The sequence below is a fragment of the Rattus rattus genome, chromosome 7 (genome assembly GCF_011064425.1).
Source record: "Rattus rattus isolate New Zealand chromosome 7, Rrattus_CSIRO_v1, whole genome shotgun sequence".
Classification (NCBI taxonomy): domain Eukaryota; kingdom Metazoa; phylum Chordata; class Mammalia; order Rodentia; family Muridae; genus Rattus; species Rattus rattus.
In genome coordinates this window covers 68,288,199-68,312,735 of record NC_046160.1, presented here as the reverse complement: position 1 = coordinate 68,312,735, position 24,537 = coordinate 68,288,199, and the positions used below count along the sequence as shown (strand labels likewise).

At 39.4% G+C, this 24,537-nt stretch overlaps 1 protein-coding gene across 1 annotated transcript in view; it reads left to right on the top strand.

Annotated features, from left to right (window-relative positions):
- Baz1a (bromodomain adjacent to zinc finger domain 1A) overlaps positions 1-24,537 on the top strand; it is a 90,755-nt gene that overhangs the window by 34,935 nt on the left and 31,283 nt on the right. Inside the window, 8 exon segments of the mRNA XM_032907744.1 lie at positions 4,044-4,145; positions 8,447-8,534; positions 12,923-13,057; positions 15,505-15,604; positions 16,191-16,357; positions 18,173-18,268; positions 18,902-19,040; positions 20,804-20,950. Coding sequence (XP_032763635.1) covers positions 4,044-4,145; positions 8,447-8,534; positions 12,923-13,057; positions 15,505-15,604; positions 16,191-16,357; positions 18,173-18,268; positions 18,902-19,040; positions 20,804-20,950 — 974 coding nt within the window.

Genomic DNA, 24,537 nt, shown 5'->3' with positions numbered 1-24,537 from the left:
ATACAGCAAGCACCTTGCCCAGTGAACTAGCTCTCCACCTACTATATTTAGTTTCAGCTGTCCTCCATGGCAGCTGTACCACCACCAATCACCACTTTCTACTCCCAGGCCCCTATATGTGCATAGCCATGTTATAATGCCAAATGTATCTAGTCCAACTTCAAAAGTCCTGGTAATCTATAGCAGTTTAAAAGTTCAAAGGCTTCTGAAATTCAAACAATAACTTAACTGTAGTCCCCTGTAAAATCAAAATGAAAAAGCAGATCACACACTTCCAAAATATAATGGCATAGGATATGCATTGTGGTGCCAAAAGGGAGGGAAGGGAACACAGTGAGGAAGTACTGGGCCAAAGCAAGACTGAAACCAGCAGGGAAACCTACAAACTGCATCTCCATGTCTGATGTCTGAAACACTCTTCAGATCGCCAAGTCCTTTCAGCTGTTAACTGTAACACACTTTTCTCTTTGCCTGTTCCACTTTCTGTTAGCAGCTTTCCTCAGTAGGTACCCCAGGACTCTGGCATCCCCAACATTTTGAGGTCTCCAAGGCATCCAGGTTTCCCCTTTACAGCTTCACACAATGGCTTCTCCAGGCCTCCATGCAGACCTCCAAAGCCACACACGCCTGGCTTCGGTGGCTTTCCTTAGCTGTGGGGAAGATTCCATAACCCCATTTCTTCTATTCTTGACTCTAAAGCCAGAACCCCATGACTAAAGCTGTCAAGTTCTGCAGCTTTCTGGGGCTTTGTTGTTGTTTTATTTTGGTTTTGTTTTTTTCTAGAGAATGGGTCTTTCTGTTTAGCCTTAGCTGTTCTAGAACTCAAGCTGTAGTCCAGGCTGGCCTTGAACTCAGGGAGATCTGCCTACCTGTCTGCAACCAAGTACTGGGATTAAAGGCATTCACCACCACCACCTGCCTAGCTTTCTGTTTTCAATGGTTTCTCTCACTGCCTAAAACTTGGCTATCCAAAAACTATATATAGACCAGCCTGGCCCCAAACTCCAAGATCTGCCTGTCTCTGCTTTTTGAGTGCTAAGGTAAAAGGTTGCAGCCAGCACACTAGCTGAGAGCTTTTTTTCCCTATTCCCTTCATAAATTGAAACAGTTAGGTGGGGTTTTTCCTGAGCTCACCAGTCCTTTATTCTGTCAAACATCAGGCTTTTCTCTGTTTATCTCCTTGAACACTGGACTCAGCTCTATTCCTCTTCCTGGTGCCTCCTTTTTCCTCAAAATGTACATTTTGTATTTTTCCTTTCTCAGCTTGCTCCTTTTCATTATAGACATATGTAAGAGTGAATACTGGTAACCACATAGTCCATACTAGGCTGTTTTGAGATTTCCTCTGCTAATATAGTTGATCCAAAACTCTTTAGTTTAGCCTCAGGGAGACTTTGGAGACCAAGACAGAAAGCAGCCACATTCTTCATTAAAATATCATAACAACAGTATCTAGGCCACATACTGAAATTCCTCTCTGAAACTCTTGAGTCTCGCCTCCATAGTTCAAGTCACCCCACTTGACAGCCACCACTGTCTTCCATGTTCCTGCCAGTAAGTCCCATTAAGCCCCATTAAAGCATTCAATTGCTTTTCTAATCCAACATTCCAAAGTGTGCATTCTTCCAAACAAGAGCATGGTCAGGCCTATCACAGCAATACCCTAGACCCTGGTACCACCTTCTGTCCTAGTTAAGGTTTTATTGCTGCGAAGGGTCACCATGAGCATGGCACTTCTTATAAAGGAAAATATTTAACTAGGTGTGGCTTACAGTTCACATAAATATAAAATTGGATTCTTTCAGAACATGCTAGCTTACTTATCAGTCTGGACGTGGTTAGCAGACTAATCATCCAAACAATATTCCTTCATAGATGAGTTTTTGTTAGTTAACAGTCATCAATAACAGTCATCAAGATGTTAGAGAGCAGATCTCATTCTCTCCCTGCCTCACCTCCTGAAACATGCACAAATGCTTCATTTCAGAAATTATTTCTTACATATGTGTGCTTTGTCTACAACTGTAAGTTGCCATGTGGATGCTGATATTTGAAGCCAGGTCCTCTGGAAGGGCAGCCGGTGTTCTTGACTCTTGAGCTGTCTTCTCAGTTCCAAGCACATGATTTTTAAACTACATTCTCAAAGAATCCCTGTTGGTCCTTCCCATCATAAAGCACAGTGTGTGTATACTGAAGCTCTGGACATCCTTATATTCTTAATAGTTAACCTTGGCTAAAATATTCACAGCTTACTGTCTGATTTAACACTGAGAAGTATGTTTGGTGTTAGCATGTCACTTTACAGATAGAAACAGATCTGTTCTTGTCAGTTCCTTGCTGGTGGTGGATCAGCAGCTACGATTGAGATACTTAAGTTCAGTGAAATTTCTCCTCTGTGTAGACCTAGACATGGAGTAGCAAGAGAGGAAAGTCACACAAATGGAAGTCAGTTGTATATTCTTCCGACTTGGTACGTAAGTTGTAATAGGAACTGTTTCTAGTCTCTGACTGGTCATCATGCTTCCTTAGGAAGAATGCAGTCAGGATTGTATCCCAAAGGAAGCTTTAATGTAAGGGCTACAGTAAAGCTCCATTAATTCTATTGTCACCACCTCTGACTAAATGAATCCTCTTTCTCCTCATGACCCTGCTTCTTGTGCACACTTTCACCTCGGGTTCTTTAGTATTTCTTCTTTCTCTGAAGTTTTTCTGAGATTTACTCCTGGGTTGGTCTTCATTCCCCCATCATTACCACCACACACACCTCTTTAAATACCAACTTCCTGGAAGGCCTATCAGTCAATCTATCAAGTATCACTGTCCATGTAAGATTTGGGAGTTTCATTTGTTTTTGCTTGATTGCATTGGTCCATTATTTCAGTTTTAGTGACTGCTGGCTTTTGTCATTACAAATAGTATCTAGGATACTGTTGGCTTTCCACTGCTGAGTGAGTGGTGAATGGATAATTACACCCTAAAGGTTAGTGAGAAGTTAGTTGGAACGAGGATTAACCGTGTAGTTTATTTGCCTTTTGTGTGTGTGTCTGAACTAGACAAGTACTCTACCACTGACCTATACTTCCTTTTTTAAAGTATATATTGACTATACGTTTTACTTTTTGTTGCCTTGATCTTATGCCTCAGCTTCCTGAATACAGGTCTCAAACACCAGGCCCGGCTTGCCACTGTGAAGAAAGTTTAAAAGTGATTCCAATAACCTTATATTTCCCTTTTCTTTTTGAGATTCCCAGGCCAGCTTGCAACTCTGTGTCCCTTAGGCTGACTTTGGCTTTCTGACCCTCCCACCTCTGCTTCCTGAGCCTGGGACTACAGACAATGTCCCTCTGGGCCCACTTTCCTTTATGGTCCTTAGACATCAAACTTTTCTGACATAGAGCTGGGGGTAACTCACTTGGTAGAGTACTTACCTGGCATGCATGAAGATGTGTTCAATTCCCCATGAAGAGAAACGGGTGGCACATGCCTGTAATGCTGCACTGGGAAGGGGAAGGCAGGAGGACCCAGGGTTAAGGTACCCTTGGCTATGTAGTGAGTTCTGTATCATCCTTAACTATGTAATGAACTCAAAGCAAGCCCAGAATATCTGAGACCCGGTCTCAAAAAAAAAAAAAAAATTCTAACCTAAATGATACTAAGTACTAATTTATTCCCAGCTATTTTATTCACCAGAAGAAATTTTATTGAATGAGTAATTAAAATGCCTACCTAAGATTAAATTATGCCTTACACTGTTTTGTCTAATACAATGTGGAAAGGCTATGTAACTTATAAAAAACCTTAGTTAAAACCACATAAGATTGTATTATATCTGGCAGTGTAGAGCACACCTTCATCCCTGTACGTAGGAGGCAGAGGCAAGCTGCTCTTTCTAGTTCAAGGCCAGCTGGAGCTACATATGAGATTCTGTGTCAAAAGGGAGAGAGAAAAGCAATGATTCTATTACTACAGTGTATGAAGAAATGAAGCTTTAAGGACCTCATGTTTAAGGTTTAACTGATTTGGATCTGTCCCCTCTTTTTTAGGAAGAAGAAAGATGCAATCGATCCCTTATTATTCAGATACAGGGTACAGCCCACTAAAAAGGAAATGTATGAGTCTGCTGTTGTTAAAGCAACACAAATCAGGTAAAACTCAGTACTTGACATTTACTGTAAAATAATTTTTAATTGTTCTCTCTTCCCTTTTGCCCCATATTTCACTCAGGTAATGAAAGAAGAGTGATGTATTAGGTAGATCCTGAGTCAGAGATACCACCTGCTTTTCTTTTTGGGGGGCGCTGGGGGCTCAGGGCACAGTTCTAAAAAGTGTTTCTCTGTGTAATAGCCCTGGCTGTCCTGGAACTTGATTTGTAGCCCAGCCCTCAAACTCACAAGAATTCCCTTGCCTCTGCCTCCTGAGTGCTGGGATTAAAGATGTGCACCACCATCTGCACATATTTACTTTACTACACATGTCCTGCTTTATTTCAAAACAAAAAACACAGCTTTTAAACATTTAGTGTTGTGTACATGTGCACACACATGCCAAGTAACACAGAGAGATCAGAGGACAGCTTGTCAGTCACTTCTGCCATGTTGAATTCCAGGGATCAAAATTAGGTCATCAGGTTTGGCATCAAGTGCTATTGCGTGCTGGACCAGGTCACCAGCGCAGATATATCACCTTTTGTAGTTACAAGGAGGTGTGTGATTGGTTTGTTCGGCAGACCTTATCATCAGTTCAAGATCTGTAGCAGGTGTGTCCAGCCTACAGCCAGTGGGCCACAGATATCCCAGCATTTAGCCCAATAAAAAACCATAAACTTAAAGTGTTATAATATTTTATTTAAAATTTTTATTTTAGAACTCAAGTGTGTGGTTCTCTAGGATGACCTTTGTGGCTGTCAGTGTTGTGTAGCAAGGTCAGCAGGCAGACCATGCCTGAGGGACCGTGTGCTCAGTGACTGGACATGGAGGCCATGGACGTACCCTCCTCACTCACAGCTGACTTCATCCATCTCCTTTTGTCTTTAGTTCAAAATAGAGACAGCAGGTCTCACTCACAGCTGACTTCATCCATCTCCTTTTGTCTTTAGTTCAAAATAGAGACAGCAGGTCCAATTCTGCTTCCTATTTAATATGGTTTGGTTTTTACTTACTTTTCGGCTTCTAGTTTATAATTCCTCTAGACTTTAGTTCCGTCCCTACTGACTCATTTTTATATTTTTCATTGATGAGCTAAAGAATTAGAGTAAGAGTTGTGCTTGGTAGTGAAGCAGTAAAATAACACAACTCTTTGCCACAACTCTTAAGTTATTTTTGTTGTTCTTTTTTTTTTTTTTTTTTTTTTTTACTCTTTAGATTCTTTTTTTTTATTTTATGTGTATGAATGTTTTTGCCAGCATCTGCCTAGTCCCGGCAGAGGTCAGAGAAAGCAATGGATCTCCTGGAGCTGGAGTTAACATTGCAGGCTGTCGTATGGATACTGAGAACCTAGTTTCTTTACAAGGCAACAAGTGCTGGAAACCACTGAGCCTTCTCCAGCCTCTAACTTACAGCCTTATTGGGCTCAAAAGTAATGCCTTGTTCACTGAAAGACAGTACTAGGCCTGTAAGAGACTCGCTTCGCTAGAGAACTCACTGGGTTTTATTCGTATTATTATTTTTTTCTTTTATTGGATATTTTCTTTATTTACATTTCAAGTATTATCTCCTTTCCCGGTTTCCCCTCCAGAACCCCCGCCATGGTATCCCCCCACCTCCTGCCTCCATGATGGTGCTCACCTACCCACCCATCCACCCACCCACTCTCTCCCACCTCCCAGCCCTGGTATTCTTCTATACTGGGGCATCCGAGCCTTCACAGGACCAAGGGCCTCCCCTCCTATTGATGTCAAACAAGATCATCCTCTGCTACATATGCAGATGGAGCCATGGATCCATTCATGTACTCTTTGGTTGGTAGTTTAATCCCTGGAAGCTCTGGGGGGTCTGGTTGGTTGATATTGTTGTTCTTCCTAAGGTGTTACAAACTCCTCAGCAACTCAGTCCATTTTCTAACTCCTCCATTCGGGACCCCATTCTCAGTCCAATGGTTGCTGCCAGCATCCACTTCTGTATCTGTCATGCTCTGGCAGAACCTCTCAGGAGACAGCTATGTCAGGCTCCTGTCGGCATGCACTTCTTGGCATCCTCAATAGTGACTGGGTTTGGTAACTGCATGTTTGATGATCCCCATGTGTAGCAGTCTCTGGATGGCCATTCCTTCAGTCTCTGCTCCACACTTTGTCTTTGTATTTTCTTCTCCCGTGAATATTTTGTTCCCCCTTATAAGAAATACGGAAGCATCCACACTTGTCTTTCTTCTTGAGCTTCAAATGGTCTATAAATTATGTATCTTTGGTATTCCGTGCTTTTGGGCTAATATCCACTTATTAGAGAGTGCATATCATGTGTGTTCTTTTGTGATTGGGTTACCTCACTCAGGATGGTATTTTCTAGGTCCGTCCATTTGCCTATGAATTTTATGAAGTCATTGTTTTTAATAGCTGAGTAGTACTCCATTGTGTAGATGTACCATGTTTTCTGTATCTATTCCTCTGTTGAAGGACATCTGGGATCTTTCCAGCTTCTGGCTATTATAAATAAGGCTGCTATGAACATAGTGGAGCATGTGTCTTTGTTGTATGGTGGAGCATCTTTTGGGTATATGCCCAGGAGTGTGGTATAGCTGGGTCCTCAGGTAGTGCTATGTCCAATTTTCTGAGGAACCTCCAGATTGATTTCTAGAGTGGTTGTACAAGTCTGCAATCCCACCAACAATGGAGGAGTGTTCCTCTTTCTCCACATCCTCATCAGCAACTGCCGTCACCTGAGTTTTTGATCTTAGCCATTCTCACTGGTGTGAGGTGAAATCTCAGGGTTGTTTTGATTTGCATTTCCCTGATGACTAAGGATGTTAAACATTTCTTTAGGTGCTTCTCGGCTATTCGATATTCCTCAGCTGAGAATTATTTGTTTAGCTCTATATCCCATTTTTAATAGGGTTATTTGATTCTCTGAAATCTAACTTCTTGAGTTTTTTTTTATATTAGCCCTCTATCGGATGTAGGATTGGTAAAGATCTTTTCCCAATTTGTTGGTTGTCGTTTTGTCCTAGTGACAGTGTCCTTTGCCTTACAGAAGCTTTGCAGTTTTATGAGGTCCCATTTGTTGATTATTGATCTTAGAGCATAAGCCATTGGTGTTTTGTTCAGGAAATTTTCCCCAGTGCCCATGTGTTCAGGCTCTTCTCCACTTTTTCTTCTTAGTTTGAGTGTATCTGGTTTTATGTAGAGGTCCTTGATCCACTTGGACTTGAGCTTTGTATAAGCCAATAAGAATGGATCGATTTGCATTCTTCTCCATGCTGACCACCAGTTGAACCAGCACTATTTGTTGAAAATGCTATCTTTTTTTCCACTGGATGGTTTTAGCTCCTTTGTCAAAAATAGACCTTCACTGTTAAAGAATGTCCTGTGTACTGTTCAATGATAGCTAATTGCCACTTATAGCTTTTGAGCCCTTATTTGAAGTGAAAATGAGGAACTGACTTCTTATGTATTTATAAAAAGAAACCCATTTGTGGCTACTGGCCACCATGTCAGACAGTGCAGACTTCAATAATCAATGTGTTCATTGTCAGTAAGTTACTACCTTCTGTTTGCCAGCTGCTCCCAAGTCCCTTAAAGACGAGGAATGGAGTACGGTTTGAGGAGGTGCGATACTTTACACTGGGGGTGTTTATTGACTGAGAAACTTTCTACTTTTGTTTGAAAGACATGTACTGAATTTAATTAAAACATTTACATTTTACCAGCATTGTTGTACTGGGCTTGTTTCCGTTTGTGTGTTTGTTTGTTTGTTCGTTTGTTTTGACCATTTTGATTTTGTTTGTTATGGTGTTTATTGCTGCTCTTGTTGCTTTTGAGGAAAATCAAAGGGATAATTAAAATTGCTTGTTTGAAATCTAATCTTAATTCTCTTGAAATGTGTTGGCTCTTATATGATATTAAACACAAAGTACTTTAAAATTTGCTAAGATCTCATTGTGAACAGGCGATTAGTTGATACTATGTCATAGTTAATCATTTTTATTTTAATTTTTCTACTAATTTTATTTTTTAAATAATATTTTAAACAATGCTTCTATTTACTTATTTCTGTGTTTTTGAACAACAAATACATACATTGTAATAGGCTTTTTATAACTAATCCATCCACATTTTTCTAAGTTCTAGCATATCCTCTGTGTAGAGTTTCTAATAAAGTTTACTAAGTATCGTTGGGGGATGAATATTCTCACTGTGTAGACTCCTAGACTTAGAAGTCAAGTTTTAAATGTATAGCGATTATAGAGTTCTGGTTAAATTGTTAGTACTAATATTACCCTTTTCCCTCAACATCAGCCGGAGAAAACACCTATTTTCTCGTGATAAACTAAAGCTTTTTCTCAAGCAACACTGTGAACCACAAGATGGAGTCATTAAAATTAAGGTAATGAAAATAATGAAATTATATATTGGGAAGAAATAAAATAACAAATTATAGTATTATAAATTTGTAACATTGATACGATAGAATGATATTTCAAAGATGGCCTAAATAGCTCTCATTTTTATCTGGGGAGCTAATCTTTAGTGCTTTTTTTAAAGTATTTTTTGTGGCATTGGCTACTGTTTTGGAACTAGTAGGTGGTCAGTTACTGCCACTTTTATGATATAGATGATCAACTAAGGCAGTGGAAACAGGTGGAGCACTTGGAGAGTTGTTTAATGACCTAAGTATTTTATCTGCCTTACAGAGAACAGAAGGCTTCTGGATAGTGCTAAATAAATGCTCAAGTAAGAGAACTAACCATAGGCATTCTAGACCAAATATGAACCCCATACATTAGATTTTACTATGAGCATTAAGAAGGAGAATAAAATTTTTATGTGTCTAAGACTGGCCTTGAACTCACAGTCCTCCTGTGTCCTCCTACATGCTAGATTATAGACATACGCCTATGTATGGTGCTGGGAACTGAATTTAGGGTTTCGTGCATGCTAAGCAAGCACTTCAGCAACTGAACTACATCCTCAGCCCTGAAAATCAAGACATTAGAGACCTTCCATTGTGCATTAAATAAAAAGTCAAAAATTGTAAAATTAGTTTTTAATGTGTACTATTTAAATCCTACTAGATAAATAACTATAAAAATAAAGAATCAGACATATAATGTATACCTATAGTTGCAATGCAGAGACAGGAAGGAAGATTGTAATTTTGATGCTAGGCTGAGACATGTCGAGATTCTGTATAGAAAAGCATGTGTGTGTTGCAGATGGACCTGATGGCTCGGTGGGTGAAGTGCTGCTTTGCAAGCCTAGGAGCCTGAGTTCAGAAAGCTAGCAACCTGGAGAAGCCAGGTGGAGCAGTATTTAACCCTAACCCCAGTCCTAGGGGTGGAAGCAGGGAAGGGAGGATTCCAGATACTCATGGGCTCCCTGATCTCATTCAAAGGGGAAGATTGGGGTTCAGCAAGAGGCCCTGCCCTGTATGGTGGTGAATTGTTAAACTGTTTTGAGCTCCCTCCCACTCACACACACACAGAGTGATAGATAGCCTCACTAGCTCAATGGTTGAGCACTTCCTGACCTTCCCACAGCTAGTACACACACCCCTCTGGTAAGCCTTAGTTAACAGTTTCTAGATCTATACTTTATCTTTGTTGCCTCAGACCCTATCAGGGGAGTGGCCGCTTACCCTGATTCTTAGGTGTCGGCTGGACCTTACATCTTACCTCTCGGGCCCCCTGTCCCCCTTCCTGGTGATTCTATCTGTTCTTCTCCCCCGAGTTCCCTGCCCACCAATCTAAAAGTCCCACCTCTGTCTCTTTGCCCAGCCGTTGGCTGTACAGCAATTCTTTATTACCAGTCAAAGCCAGGTGGTGGCAGGGACCCTCAGCCTCTGGAAGCTTGGCTTTTGGGAGCCAAATTAAGACAGAGCATTAGAACAAATCCCTAACAGCCCTGTCCCAAATAAAAAATGGAGATTGATAGAGAAAGACACCCATTGTCAACCTCTGGCCCATACATGTACAGGTAAGCACACTTCATGTGCAGAAGAACAGATTAGAAACATACATTTAAATCAGCTACTGGTGCTTAAGGTATATTTTTCATTGTATGCAAATGTAAATCACAAAAGAAATGAAAAGAAAAATTTATATTTAAAAATGTTATTTCAGATATCTAGGAACAAGGCAAATTATTCATTAAAGTAAACCAGGACACTTGGGTAGCCATTTGAAGACATAGCTAGCTGTACATGCATGTATACATGAAACGAGACAGGGGCTGATGTAACAATGCACACTGAAGAGCTGCAGAGAGCAGCATCTGCAGCTCCCGAGAGACAGTGGAGGCCACAGGTAAAAAGGCCATCAGGCAGCTTTCAAGGGCAAGCACTGGATGGACAACACCTGCAGTGGATACAATAAAGAACTGAAATTTATTAGAATACATAAGCATCCCAGTGGGAGACTGAGAACATTGACATGATTAAAATGTAATGTTTGCCATATAAAAACTTGAAAGCATTATTAAAGTATAAAAAAACATTTTTGGCCTTTTCCAAGTAAATAAAGTTGAGCATCCCTACCTAGAAAATCAAAAATGCTCTCAGTCCTAAAGCTTTTTTATTTTAAGCCTTGTTGATTATTGAAGGAACTCTGTGTATGGAAATGCCTACACTATTAAATGTGGATACATACAGAAGTGTCATAAAGGAGTTGGAGAGATGACACAGCAGTTAAGAACACTGGCTGCTCTTGCAAAGGACCCAGATTTGATTCTCAGACCCACATGATGACTCACAGCTGTCTACCTCTAGTTTTAGCATATCCAGAATCCTCTCTGGCCTTCTGGGACACTGAATGCATATGGTGCACAGATATACATGCAGGGATAACATCTATATGCATAAAATAAAGGAATAAATACATCTCAGAATATTTCAAAATATCATGCAAATAACCTTTCATGTATGTAAAGGGATATGTAGGTCAGGTGCAATGGTGCATGCTGTAAGCTCAGGATGCTGGGTAAGAGAATCATAAGTTTGAATGTGGTATACTACATTCAAGTTTCCTGTCCAGTATCCTGTGTAAATGGATTTCACAGTTAGATTTAGGTCTTATCCCCTGCCCCCAAGATATCTTCTTGCATATTTGCAAACATTAAAAAAAAACTTTAAAAATATGAAACCCTCAGGCTCTGGGCGTTTCCAGAACAGTGTGATCGTCCTGCATTTGAGAAGAAGCCATCTGGTACTCATGATGAGTACACGATCATCCTGGTAGAGTCTAATGGAGAAATGTCGTGGGTTCTCGATCTGTTAGAATGATCAGAATCCACAGGATTTTAGATGCTGAAACTTGTGTTCTCCCAATACAGCATATAAATTGTCTGGTAGAGCTCTTCTGCTTTGTTAGTACTGACATCTTGTAGCCTTGTTTTCCTGGGCCATTCTGTGAGTGACATTTGTCTTTGAGGTTAAAATTGTAATCTGTCCACTAAGTCAGAAAGTCTGGGGTTGAACATACTCTAAACATTGTTCAACAAATTTTAGATACAAGGTAAAAGGTAAATCTCAAATGTGGTGAATATCTTAGAACCTTACATTACAGCTCAGGTAAGAATAAAATTGACTTAATTTTTTATTTGGAACTTTATAGAAATTTGAATTTCTGCTTTTATCAAGACCAACTTGTCTTAATATATAAAGTATTTAAGTCATCACTTAGCCATGACAAAGACTCAAAATGTTCAGTAGTTTGAAAACAGTTGAGAAAGATTTACTGTGAGCCAGGTGGTGGTGATCCTGTCAGGACTCTGAGGCAGAAGGATTACCTGTGAGGTTAGCCTGGACTTCACAGAGAGATTGTCAGAAAAACCAAAACAAATAAGACAGCACAAAGGAGAAAGACATTTATTGGAGTACTGAAACATTATATTATGTTTTATAAATAATATGCAATTATTATATGCCAAGTAAAAGCAAAATACCAGGGTTTTTAAATGTACAACTTGAATATTTTCAAGCCAGGCATGCTATACCTATAATTCCAGTACTCAGGAGCCAGAGTCAGGCTAATGCTCAAATTCAAGACCAGTCTCATCTAAAAAGCAAAAAAGATAGTCAGAAGTAGATACTGAGTGCCTATCTCAAAAAAAGCTTTTATATATATATATATATATATATATATGAAAACTTTAGACAAAATTGGTAAAAACAAAACATGTATCTACAGAGATGGTTCACTGTTAAGAGGTAATTATTGCTCTTACTGAATTTGGTTCCCTGCATCCACACCTCACATCAGGTGCTTGCAACTGCCTATATGTAACTCCAGCACCCACCTTCATATATGTACTACCCATACAACATAAACACCTGATATTAAAAATAAAATAAATCTAAAAAGCACACTGAAATAGCTTTTAGTATTTAAACCCCGCGGAGACATTGTTGATATTTTGTGGAAAGGCACCGGTTTGGTTTTTGTTAGGCTAAGCCTCATATAAGTGCATCTTAAAGCTTCTGTGAAGCCAAGGTGACCTTGAGCTCCTGAACCCTGAGATGTCCTTTCCTGCAAACGCTGGGATTACAGGCATGTATCACGGTACTCAGCTCATGATAAACTTTAATTAGTTTCTATCTGGTATCTTTCTGATGAATTATTTAAAGGATCCCAAAAACCAACTAACTACATAATGTGCATTTGAAAGAATGTTTTTGGCTTAGTCTTTAGCAAGAGTAATAGTGGGCATAAGATATTGAACATATTGTATACAGTAGACTAATGTGTTGTCACTCTACCCTGTGTGTTTTTAATTAAGGCATCATCTTTTTCAACATATAACATAGCAGAGCAAGATTTTTCTTATTTCTTCCCTGATGATCCACCTACATTTATCTTCAGTCCTGCTAACAGACGAAGAGGAAGACCTCCCAAACGAATATCTTTTGGTCAGGTAGGTAAAAAAAAGTCTAAACTACCCTTAGCTGTTAATAAGGCAATACTGCAATCAGTGAAGTGTTTAGCTCCTGTCACCCCTATAACCTGTAAGAAGGATACCCTTTTACTTCATAAGAATATTTGAGTGTGTGCTCCCTTGATGCTCAGCTCAGCATTGAGATTTATGAAGTTTCCAGTGTGGATTCATGTTCACAGGAGGCAGATTTTATACCAAGGTAGGAATAAATATACAGGCAGTTATGAAGAAAAACAAGTGGGATGGAAAACTCAGGAAATTAGAATAACACTGAAGTATCCAGAGCAGTTCTGACTAGAGGGCTTTAAGAAAGGCCTGAATTAATCACAAGAGTTGGCGGTTTGAGTAATAGCTCCCGTGAGACCATATATTGGAATGCTTAGTCACTGGGGAGTGGGCTTTGAGGTTACCAAAGCCTATACCAGACCCAGTGTGTCTGTACCTATGGATCAGGATGCCAGCGTCTGCCTGCTAGCTGCCTGACGATAATGAACTAAGCCTCTGAAATGGTAGGCTAGCCCCAACTCACTGTTTTCTCTTATAGTGGTTGTCTTGTTCATGGTGTCTTTTTGCAGCAATGGAATAGAGGCTAAGCCATTCAGCCATAGGGCAAAAGGGTGGGAGGAAACTTAAGACATGAACATGGTTATAAGGGACTCAGCCATTAGTTTGCAGAATGTTCATCGTACACGTAGCAGGGCAGATCTAATGGGCTATGCAGCAGAATGTGTATTCTTGAGGCTGCAATCTGTAAATCAAATGGTTCTAATATTCTTTCTCTAATAATATCAATTGGTTTATATAGTTACTAAATTACACTTTAGCCAAACAGTGGCGGCCTAAATCCAAGCAAATAACAGTCTACTGCTGACTCAGGGTGTGTAATGAGGGACTTGGAATGCACCGTAAATCTGAGATTTTAGAGTAGAAAGAGAAGTGGCAGCGTTTATTTGTTTTAGCAGTAAACAATTTTCCTTCATCAGATCATTGTCATCCCCCACAAGGACACCACGGGAGTGTCTGGAGGTGGGCAAACCAATAACCTATGCAGGTCCCAGAGCTGGAAGGAGCATGCTTGGATTCTTCTGATCCTGGATTCTCCTTCCTTCTGCATTTTGTTTTCTCTTACCCTCCTTCCACACATGCTGGTTTGTTCCTTTCTTCTGACTAGAGGTTGCTGATGGCTATAGTGATTTGCAAACAAGTTTCCACTGCTGCTAGTAGCAGTTTGGTATAATTCAGAATTTATTGAAGAGTCTCAGGCATTTCCAGGCTCATGGTAAGTGTTTGCAGAAAGAGTCCCCTGTGTTATAAAAAGACTAAGTAGGGCAGATACTGTTTCTTCCTTGCTGAAAAGCATTCAGTGGAGACATCCAGCTGTTCCTTCTTGTGACCACACCCTTGTCCCCCTCTCAGAGCTCCTCTAGTCTGTATAGATGAGAAGTACTTCTCCTTCCAAATAACCTTCACCGCAGTGACCAATTAGTTACTGTTATTTCCTAGCTCTAGTTTAGGTGTAATTATCTTTTTCAGCTGTTTTGAATTTCCACTTCCAAATTATCCAAATTTTAAGATTTGAAAGGTGTTAACATTGAACCTTAGCTGTTATAACCTTTCTCATATTTATTAAGATCTATCCAGCTTCCCTGATAAACTGTGCATGAGGGAAGGGACCAAGTCTGCCTTGTTTATCACTGTTATTTAGCACTGGCCTAGTGCTTACCAAGGACTTAGAGATTAAAATGACTTGTACGTTCTGTTATATTACAGTGTGAAGTAATGAATGATTGTTAGAGAGCCAGCCAAGGTACAAGGCAGAGACAGGACAGTGGCAGCAACTCAGAGGCCATCTGAGCCTTGTCTATACAGAAAGCTTGGGCCAGTAGGGAGCTTCAGAGCAAGAATACTGTCCCCAAAATAAAGTAAAAATCTGGCATTGCTTAATATTAACCATAAAAAAAATCCTTCTGACATATTTGCCCTTCATATTTGATGTTTCCACCAACTAGATTATAAAGTAATCTTGAGCATTTATTATTTTTCTAGTGTATCATTTTTATTGCTCTTGATATACTACCAAAATATTGGATGTTTTTCTAGTTTATGTAAGTATGGAGATTGATCACTATAATTAGAATTACTAATTTATCCATTTATACTTAGAACTCGTTTTAATATTTACAAAAAACTGTAATTGGTGTGGGTTTGTTGTTTTGTTTTTGTTTTTGTTTTTTGCTGTGCTGGGCATTTGAACCCAACATCAAGATGCTTGTTTTCTAAGCAGGTACTCTACCACTGAGCTATAACTGCAGTTCTGGTGAGAGCTTTGGATGTTTTGTTTTGTTTTTTCCTCACTAAGAAAACCTGGCCATCAGCTTATGTAGTCTCTGTGGTTTACCACTTCAGTTTCTTCATTTATTTTTTAGGAAGACAACATTGCTAGTAAGCAGACTATTGCAAGATGTCGGAGCAAAGCTATTAAAGAAAGAGACAAACTTTTGAAACAAGAGGAAATGAGGGCACTAGGTGAGTTTTAACATTCTCTCCAAACACTGTTTAAGGATAAGAATGAATACTTCTCTGGGCCCAAATGAGGAATATTTCTGAATGGTGTATTTCTCCTCACAGATTACGGTCATTTTTTTTCTGAATGACCCTTATTCATCTCTCCTAAATATATAATTCCCTAGTAGTCTGCTTAATTCTAGATTGAGGTAAAGTTGTTGTCAGGGTCTAAAAGCTGTAGGCGTCCATGGCATCTGAGTTATATGGCCTTTACTGACACTGCCTCCCAGCTTGAGTGCATGGGAATCTAGTTCACAGGTGGGATTCTAGATTAATACATTATGGTTATGTGGGATGTGATTCCGTATCTTAACAAGTAGACTACTTAATTGTCATTCTTGTTCTAGTGTCAATGGTTTCAAAGGCAGGATATGTTTGTCCTAGAGTGGGTAGGTCACTGTTTAGCCAGTTATCTACCTCAAGAAGTTGTGAGTCTCTGCTGATCTCATTTAACCTAAGTTATTTTAAAGCCTCTTTTGTTAGATTTTTTTTTATAAGCTGAATTTCTGGTTTTGTGGGCATAGTTTTAAATTTGGCCTCCCCACAGCTTTTGAAAAGGCCAAACTAAAACGAGAAAAAGCAGATGCTTTGGAAGCAAGAAAAAGAGAAAGAGAAGATAAAGAGAAAAAGAGGGAAGAATTGAAGAAAATTGTAGAAGAAGAACGACTCAAGAAAAAAGAAGAAAAAGAAAGACTTAAAATAGAAAGAGAAAAGGTATTCAGTATATTAAATGTATCCAGTAAATATATATGTATGTATAGTTGTGGTTCTTACATATAATATAAATTTACATTTTTAAATGCACTGCTAATTCTTTAAATTCTTTTACCATTTCATTGACATTTTTGAGCCTACATAGAACACAGATAAAAAATTAATCTCCCCAGGGGACTCAGTGGTTAAGAGTGCAGGCTCCTCTTCCAGAGGTCCTGAGTTCAATTCCCAGCAACCACATGGTGGCTCACAACCATCTGTATTGGGATCTGATGCCCTCTTCTAGTGTGCAGGCATATATTGCAGGCAAAATGCTATACACATAGTAAATGAATACATGAATAAATCTTTAAAGAAATGAATCTCCCTTTTGCTTTAGAAAATTTAATTACTACTTTAAGGTTCAATATATCTGTATTCTCTTAGACTTCACTCAATTTAAAATGCAGGCGGCAGAGACAGCTCCATGTTAAGAGCAGTGGCTGCTCTTCCAGAAGACCTGAGTTCAGTTCTTACCACCCACATGGCAGCTCACAGCAACTATAACTTCAGCTCTAGAGGGTCTGTCATCCTCTTCTGGCCTCCACCAGCATCAGACATGCATCAGACATGCATCAGACATGCATGTGGTGCTGAGACACACAGAGGCAAAACATCCATACACATTAAATAAATCAATCTTTAAGTCGGTGCGCTGGAGAGATGAATTAGTAGTTAAGAGAGCACTTGCTGTTCTTTTTTTAAAAAAATGATTTGTTTTCATTTTATGTGTGTTGGTGTTTTGCCTGTATATGTCTGTGTGAGAGTATCTGATCCTCTGGAACTGGACACTTGTGGCTGCCATGTGGGTGCTGGGAATTGAACCCAGGTCTTCTGAGAACAGCTACTGCTCTTAATTCTGAGGCATCTCTCCAACCTTAGGGTTTTTTGTTGTCCTTTTCCTTTTTCTCTTTCTGTTTTTATTTTTTTAAAGGCAGGGTTTCTCTGTGTAGTCCTGGCTGTCCTGGAACTCATCCTGTAGACTCATTCTGCACACTGGCCTCTAACTCACATATCTGCCTGCCAGGTGCTAGGTGCCCAGAGCACTTGCTGTTTTACAGAGTTCTTGATCTTGGTTTCTATAACCCATGTTGGGCTGCTCACAACTCAACTCCAGTTCCAGGGAATCTGATGCTCTCTCTGTTCTGGCGTCTGTGGGCACTGCCCACATGAGATATACAGATAATCAGGCACATGCACATAATTTTTTAAAAATTTTTTGAAAGTTACAAGGTGGAACATGAGTGAATTCACTGATAATGATCTCTACACCCCCCACACACATACATAGACCATACGCACTCAATACATAAATTAAGTAAACAAGCAAACAATACTTTGATTCATTTATTTCTAGTCTTCATTTTTGGCCTTAAAAACTAAAGACAGATCTGGAGAGATGGTCTGGTTGATTGAGGGTACTGGCTGCTCTTGCAGAGGACCCAGGTTTGATCCCAGCACCCACAAAGCCACCATCTTCATGGACCCCAGTCCCATGGGATTCTTTGTTTTTAATTGAGACAGGTTCTGGTATAACCTAGGCTGGCCCCACATTTGCTCTGTCTAGCCAAGGATGACCTTACATTCTTGTCAGTACCTTTCAGATATTGGAATTACAAGTATATGCCACGAGCCTCATTTTATACTGTGTTGAAGATCAGTCTCGACTGTTGGGCAAGCACCGTACCAGCTGAGCTACCTAGCGTCAGTGTTAATTCACAGTTCTGGGGTGATGTTAATATTGATTGATAAATTTCTTCTGACCCTGCTTGCTAGGAAAGAGAGAAATTACGTGAAGAAAAACGAAAATATATGGAATACTTAAAGCAGTGGAGTAAACCCAGAGAAGACATGGAATGTGATGACCTTAAGGTATGAACGTGCTGTGCCTGACACAGATGTGTTTAATTTGTCTTACTCGGCTTTGCTGATAGAATGGTTGGTTGGGCTAGGCATGGTGACACATGCATTTAATCCAGCAGTTGGTAGGTAGAGACAGGTAGATGGATCTCGTGTGATTGAGGCCATCCTAGTCTACAAACTGAGGACCTATCTCAAAAAAAAAAAAAAAACAACTTGGGGGTGGGGTGGGGTTATTTTTCCTTTGTGGGGGCAGTGAGAAAGGTCTTACTGTGTAGACCAGGCAGCCTGGCTCCCGTTCATCTGTGCCACCCTTCTGAGTGCTGGGACCACAAGTCTATGGTAGACACCTCGCTGAGAAGTTTGTTTCTTGATAGAAGTACATCTTCCTCATTTAACTAGAAGGAAACAGCCATGTATATATAGAAGGTGTTCTTACCTTTCCAGAGCTGCATTGTTACTGTGGTAGTGGTTATTCTGCCAAAATAATTGATCAGTCTTTGTGATACCTGGCATCCAATAACTGTGTGGCCTGGCATGCATTTAGGTTTATTTGAGTTAAAAGAATAAGGATTTCATTTACTTCTGGAAATAATCTAAAGTATCTAAACCTTTAGATATTACATGTACTATTTAACCTTGCAGGAACTTCCAGAACCAACTCCGGTGAAAACTAGACTACCTCCTGAAGTCTTTGGTGATGCTCTGATGGTTTTGGAGTTCCTTAATGCATTTGGGGAACTTTTTGATCTTCAAGATGAGTTTCCTGAAGGAGTAACCTTAGGCAAGTACTCAAGTTACCTGTTGCTTCGTGCCAGTTTACTCCAACATAGTGTGGTACTTGATTTCTAGTGTCTCAGTCAGGGTCTCAATTGCATGGTGAGGGTGGGGGGTTACGTTGCCTGCATTTCCACACCAGCCCATCAAAGAGAGAGGGCAGGAACTCGAGGCAGCAAGGCAGCAATCTGGAGACAGGAGCTAGAGCAGAGGCCTTGGGGAAGTGCTTCCTGCTTATCCTGCTTATCTTGCTTATCCTGCATTTTCATACCATCCAGGCGCACATGCCTGTGGGTGGCAACACTCCCCGTGATCTGGGCACTCCCACATCAACCATTAATCAGGAAAGTACCCTGTGGACATAACTACAGGCCATGTTATGGAAGAAAGCATTCTCTCAGTTAAGATTCCCTCTTCTTCCCTGTGTGGTCTAGTTTTGTGTCAAGTTAACAAAAAAAAAAATGGCACACTAAAGATGTACAGGAAACACACACATGCACATGCACACACACATTCCATGAAAGCAGGTGGGATACAATATAGAGCCAGAAAAGGACCAGCTAAAGGGGGAAAAAAAGGAAGATAATCAAGAATGGTAGGGAGGTGAAATGCAAACACACAATTATATATGTGCATGAAAATGTCATTAAGAAACATAGTCTTGTATGTTTACTAAATAAATTAGCAAAAAATAAAAAACATAAAAATAATTTTTTTAAAGTGACCTCTCATAGGGTCATTGGACATCTCTTTTGGAGTCTCCCATATGGTGGCAGTCCAAGAATGACTAGACTGAGATCTTAGGAAGCTGTGACTGGCTAGTTGTTTTCATGGCTTTTTCATGCACGTTTCCGTCTCCTCCATGTGACTTCCACTAGGAAGCAGAACTGTCACTGTTAGGCTTGTATAGCCTCACCTTGCTACCGGCCCTCATAAGAAGTTATAGATCCACTTCATGAGTGAGGAATGCCATGTGAGAACTTAGAGACAAGTAGTTTCTACTTCTAATTTATAATTAATTGCAGGTTTACAAACTTTGTACAAATATTTATAATAGAGTTCAATATGAGGCAGAATTTGAATCAAACTTTAAATTTTTATCCAGTAAAGTTTTAAGCTGCATGTAGAAGCCTCTGAGACAGATTTCATTGTCATTCTTGTTTTAACAAGGGAGTACATTGACCAATAGGGCTGGGGGTAGGTTTACGGCATGAAGCGCTAATGCCTTATGAATCAAGAGCATCTAAACAATTTTACTTGAACATTTTAATAGCTACACAATGTTAGAATTAAAACCTAGTAGTGACAATTACCTTTCCTGGGCATTGTTTGGTAAGCAACATCCCACATAACTCTCATGAAAAGTGCAACACTAATAATCAATTGTGTATTTTATAGGCTTTTTATTTATTTTGATTTTTGAGGCAGTATTACTGTATAGCTCTGGCTGATCCAGAACTTGCTATGTAGACTGGTAGAACACTCTGCCTTCCTCATCACTTCCTGTAAAACTATATTTTTAAATGTAGCTAAATTGTGCCTCCACTTTAAACTTTGACTGTCTTTAGTACACTGACTTGGGCTCATTTTTCTCTGTGTTGAAATCCTGATGTATCTGGTTTAGATGAGATGTGGATCTACTTTCATGAACAGGCACTTGAGAGAGCAGTCGCACAGGCTCATGTTGATTGAATGTTTATTATTGTCCAATGGAGTTGTTTCTTCAGTCATGACAGAACTTTAAATTCCTTTTAAACGTTTTATTCACAGAAGTGTTAGAGGAAGCTCTTGTAGGAAATGACAGTGAAGGCCCACTGTGTGAATTGCTTTTTTTCTTCCTGACTGCAATCTTCCAGGCGATGGCTGAAGAAGAGGAGGAAGTAGCCAAAGAGCAGATAACTGATGCTGACACCAAAGGTCAGAGTTCAACACCATTGCTGATTGAGCTAGCAGCTTTATAGTAAAACTGGGTTTTGATGGGTTGTTTCAAAACTCACTTTTCTTTTGCAGTTAGAAAATATAGGTATTTAGTTTACTTGATGCTAAGTCATATTATGCTAACAACATGTTATCAGATATCTGTAAAAACTTAATATCGGTATGACCTGTTTCTGACAGCTTTTGAGACATTTTCCCTGAGCTGTCTTCCTTTTGTTTCTTTATATTTTCCCTTTAATTTAGAAGCATATCACTGTCTGGTATGTGAAATGCCAAGAAATTCTGCTAAATAGCCTTTCCCTCTACCTTTCATTAGGAAAACTTGAATTCTTATTACTACTTTCAACTAAAATACTATTGCTGGTTTTATTGTAGATATGATACTTTTTATACTAACATTTAGGATATTTTTTTATCTGGATAGTTTTAGAAATTTTGTTCTTTAAATTCCATGTTCTTAAATATCCAAGGTCAGCATACAATATGTTAACGTAGCAAAAATTTCTTGGCGAACCTTTTAGAAAACGTCTACACTTGTGCTCACTAGTCTTTCAAGCACTGGACTTGGTCCAGCTATCTCATGGTCTTCATTCTCTGATGTGCCTTTCTTTCATCCTTTGTTAATAAACTTTGTGTCTGTCATTTAGAAACTGTGTAGAAATGCTTACCACTCCCAGCACCTCAGAAAGCTGGGTATGGGAGAACACACCATACATAATTCCAGCACTTGGGAGGTAGAGGCAGGAGGATCAGAAGCTCAGGGTCATCCTCAGCAATACACTGAGTTCAAGTCCAGCCTTGGATACTGAGACTTCTCCAACAAGACAATACGCTCACTGTTTTGGTTTACCTCCTATAGTCAGAGGAAATGCTGATTTATGTTATTGATTATTGATGTGATTGTGGACTAGGAGCTTGATTAAATAACACTTCAGTCTGTTATATAAAAATCTTAGTAAGGAAATCATGCTGGAGATATCTCGACAGCAGAGTGTTAGGACACACAGATGGAATTTCTCCAATCCCGTAGTTTTTGGCCGTAAGTAGTTTGAGTTCTGTTCATATTCCTGATCAATAAGAATGATAAATCTGCGTCTCGTGCCGTCTGCTTTCTGAGTTGAAGTGAAATGTACTCTCCAGCCTAAGTGCTGGCCAGCGGAGGTTCCACAGCAAGGCTGTTTAAGACATTAAGCTCTGTTTAGTTCCACTTATAAAACAGATAAGGATTGCCATTTTGGAAGCTCTAGTGCGAAAAGAAAAGAGGGTCCAGCAAGACAGCTTAGCAGATGGGAACACTGCAGTCCTGGTGACTAGCGTTGGGTCCCTAGAGCCCACAGTATAAGCAGAACCAGTGTCAGAAGGAGTTGTCCTCTGACCTCTACATGTGTGTCTGCACACACACACACACACACACACACACACACACACACACACACACACACACATACACACACACACACACACAGAGGCATGCACAAGCATGTAATAATAAGTACAATGTTTTTTTAAAAAAAAGAATGAAAAGAAACTTGAGTGAGAAAATCAGTTAATGCAAAGAAAAAACTTAGAAAGCTGTTGGTGTTTTGTGTTACCAGTTTTTTTTTTCTAGTCAGTATTTGCTTGATCTGTACTTTCTATATTTTTCTTATATAGAACAATCTCAAATATAAAAATAAAGAACCGATCTCTATATAAATGCTTGCTACAAAATAAAGGTTATATATGGCTCAGTGATGGCAACTACCACAGGAATAACTTTTTTCTTCCCACCTCAATAACAAAAGTTTTCTACAGTCTTTTAAAAACAGTAAGATAGGATTGATTTTTTTTTTTAAGTTCTACTTTGACTGGTTTTATTTTCCATGTAAAGAAACATATGTCGCTAAAAGAATTGTGGCTAATAAGAAGGTAATGGTAGTCTGGAGAGATGGCTAAGTGGTTAAGAGAACTGGCTGCTCTTCCAGAGATTCCAAGCTCAATCCCCAGCAACCACATGGTGGCTCACAACCATCTGTAATGGGATCAGATACCCTCTTCTGGTGTGTCTGAAGACAGCGACAGTGTACTTACAACAAATAAATAAATCTTAAGAGAGAACACATACACACACAATTTTTTAAAAAAAGTAATGGAACACAAATTTAGGCAATCTGCACTATAATAACCCTATAATGACTATATTATCTCAAAATAGGTAACGAAGTTAAAAAGCTAATTATTTGTTTTCTTAGCATTGCCCATATCTAATTTCATTAGGCCTTGGGATCCCTGTTTTGTTTCAAATCTTAGAAATTTTGTCAGTTTTAAAAATCTTGTACTAACCATATCAGTTATTCCTGCCTTTAGTTTTTTCTTGTTAGTGCTGCTGCTAGTTCAAGATAGGATCTCTCCATGTTGGCTTTGAACTTGCAATATAGCTGAGGTTGACCTTGAACTCCTACCTTCTTTCTCCATGTTCTAAATGCTGGAATCACAATCATGTTCTACCATAACCAGTTTCCTGTCTTTATTTTTATACAATGAACCTAAAATTCTTTGAAGAACAAGAGCATCTTCCTTAAATGGAACAGTTTTGAGCTTTTTCTTTTTCTGGGATATCATTACTGACTGTTGTAATTGTGTGTACAATTTATACATTAAAATGATGTAATAAAGCCAGGCTTGGTGGCACAGGCCTTTAATCCCACTGCTTGTAACAATAAGTACACATATGTAATAATAAGGGAGGCAGGACAGGAGCATCCATGAGTTTGAGACTGGCCTGGTCTATATAGAGAGACCCTGTCACAGAACAGAACAAAACTCTAATAAATGTAACTGTTTCATACAGTTATATGGGATCCAGTTCAGCCACACTCTCTTGTAAGAAGGGACCCAGGGAATACTGAGAAAATTCTAAAGAGGTAATTGTAATTCTCTAGAGTGCCATATGGTAGATAAGGCAGTTTAGGAATACATATTATGAGATGGAGAGATGGGTCAGCAGCTCTGAGTACTGGCTGCTCTTGCAGAGGACCATGGTCTGAATTGCAGCCCCCACACAGAAGCTAACAACTCTCTTTCACTCCTATTCCAGAGGATCTGATATCCCCTTCTAGTGTTCCTCAGCACCTACATATACATGGTACACAGATATACTATAAGGTGACCACACACATGTAATTTTTTAATGTAAAAGAATAGTATTTTAACATGTCATTTTATGTAAGACTATAGAAACAATCAATCCGTTATTGGTTCATTTCTTTTCTTTCTTTTTATTTTTTAATTCTTTTTTTTTTTTTTTCCGGAGCTGGGGACCGAACCTAGGGCCTTGCGCTTGCTAGGCAAGCGCTCTACCACTGAGCTAAATCCCCAACCTATTGGTTCATTTCTTAAGGCCTCTGTTGCCTTTGTTCTAAAATGCTGATTTCCTCCTGATGGTAGAGGTTGGTCGCGATACTGTCTACTGAGGAAGAGATGTAGCACACTTGTATGGCTGTGTCTAGGAGTGTGGGTAATCATCGTGCATGTTAAATGTGTTGTGGCTTTATATGTAAATTGAAAGTGTGAAATTTTAGCTCTAG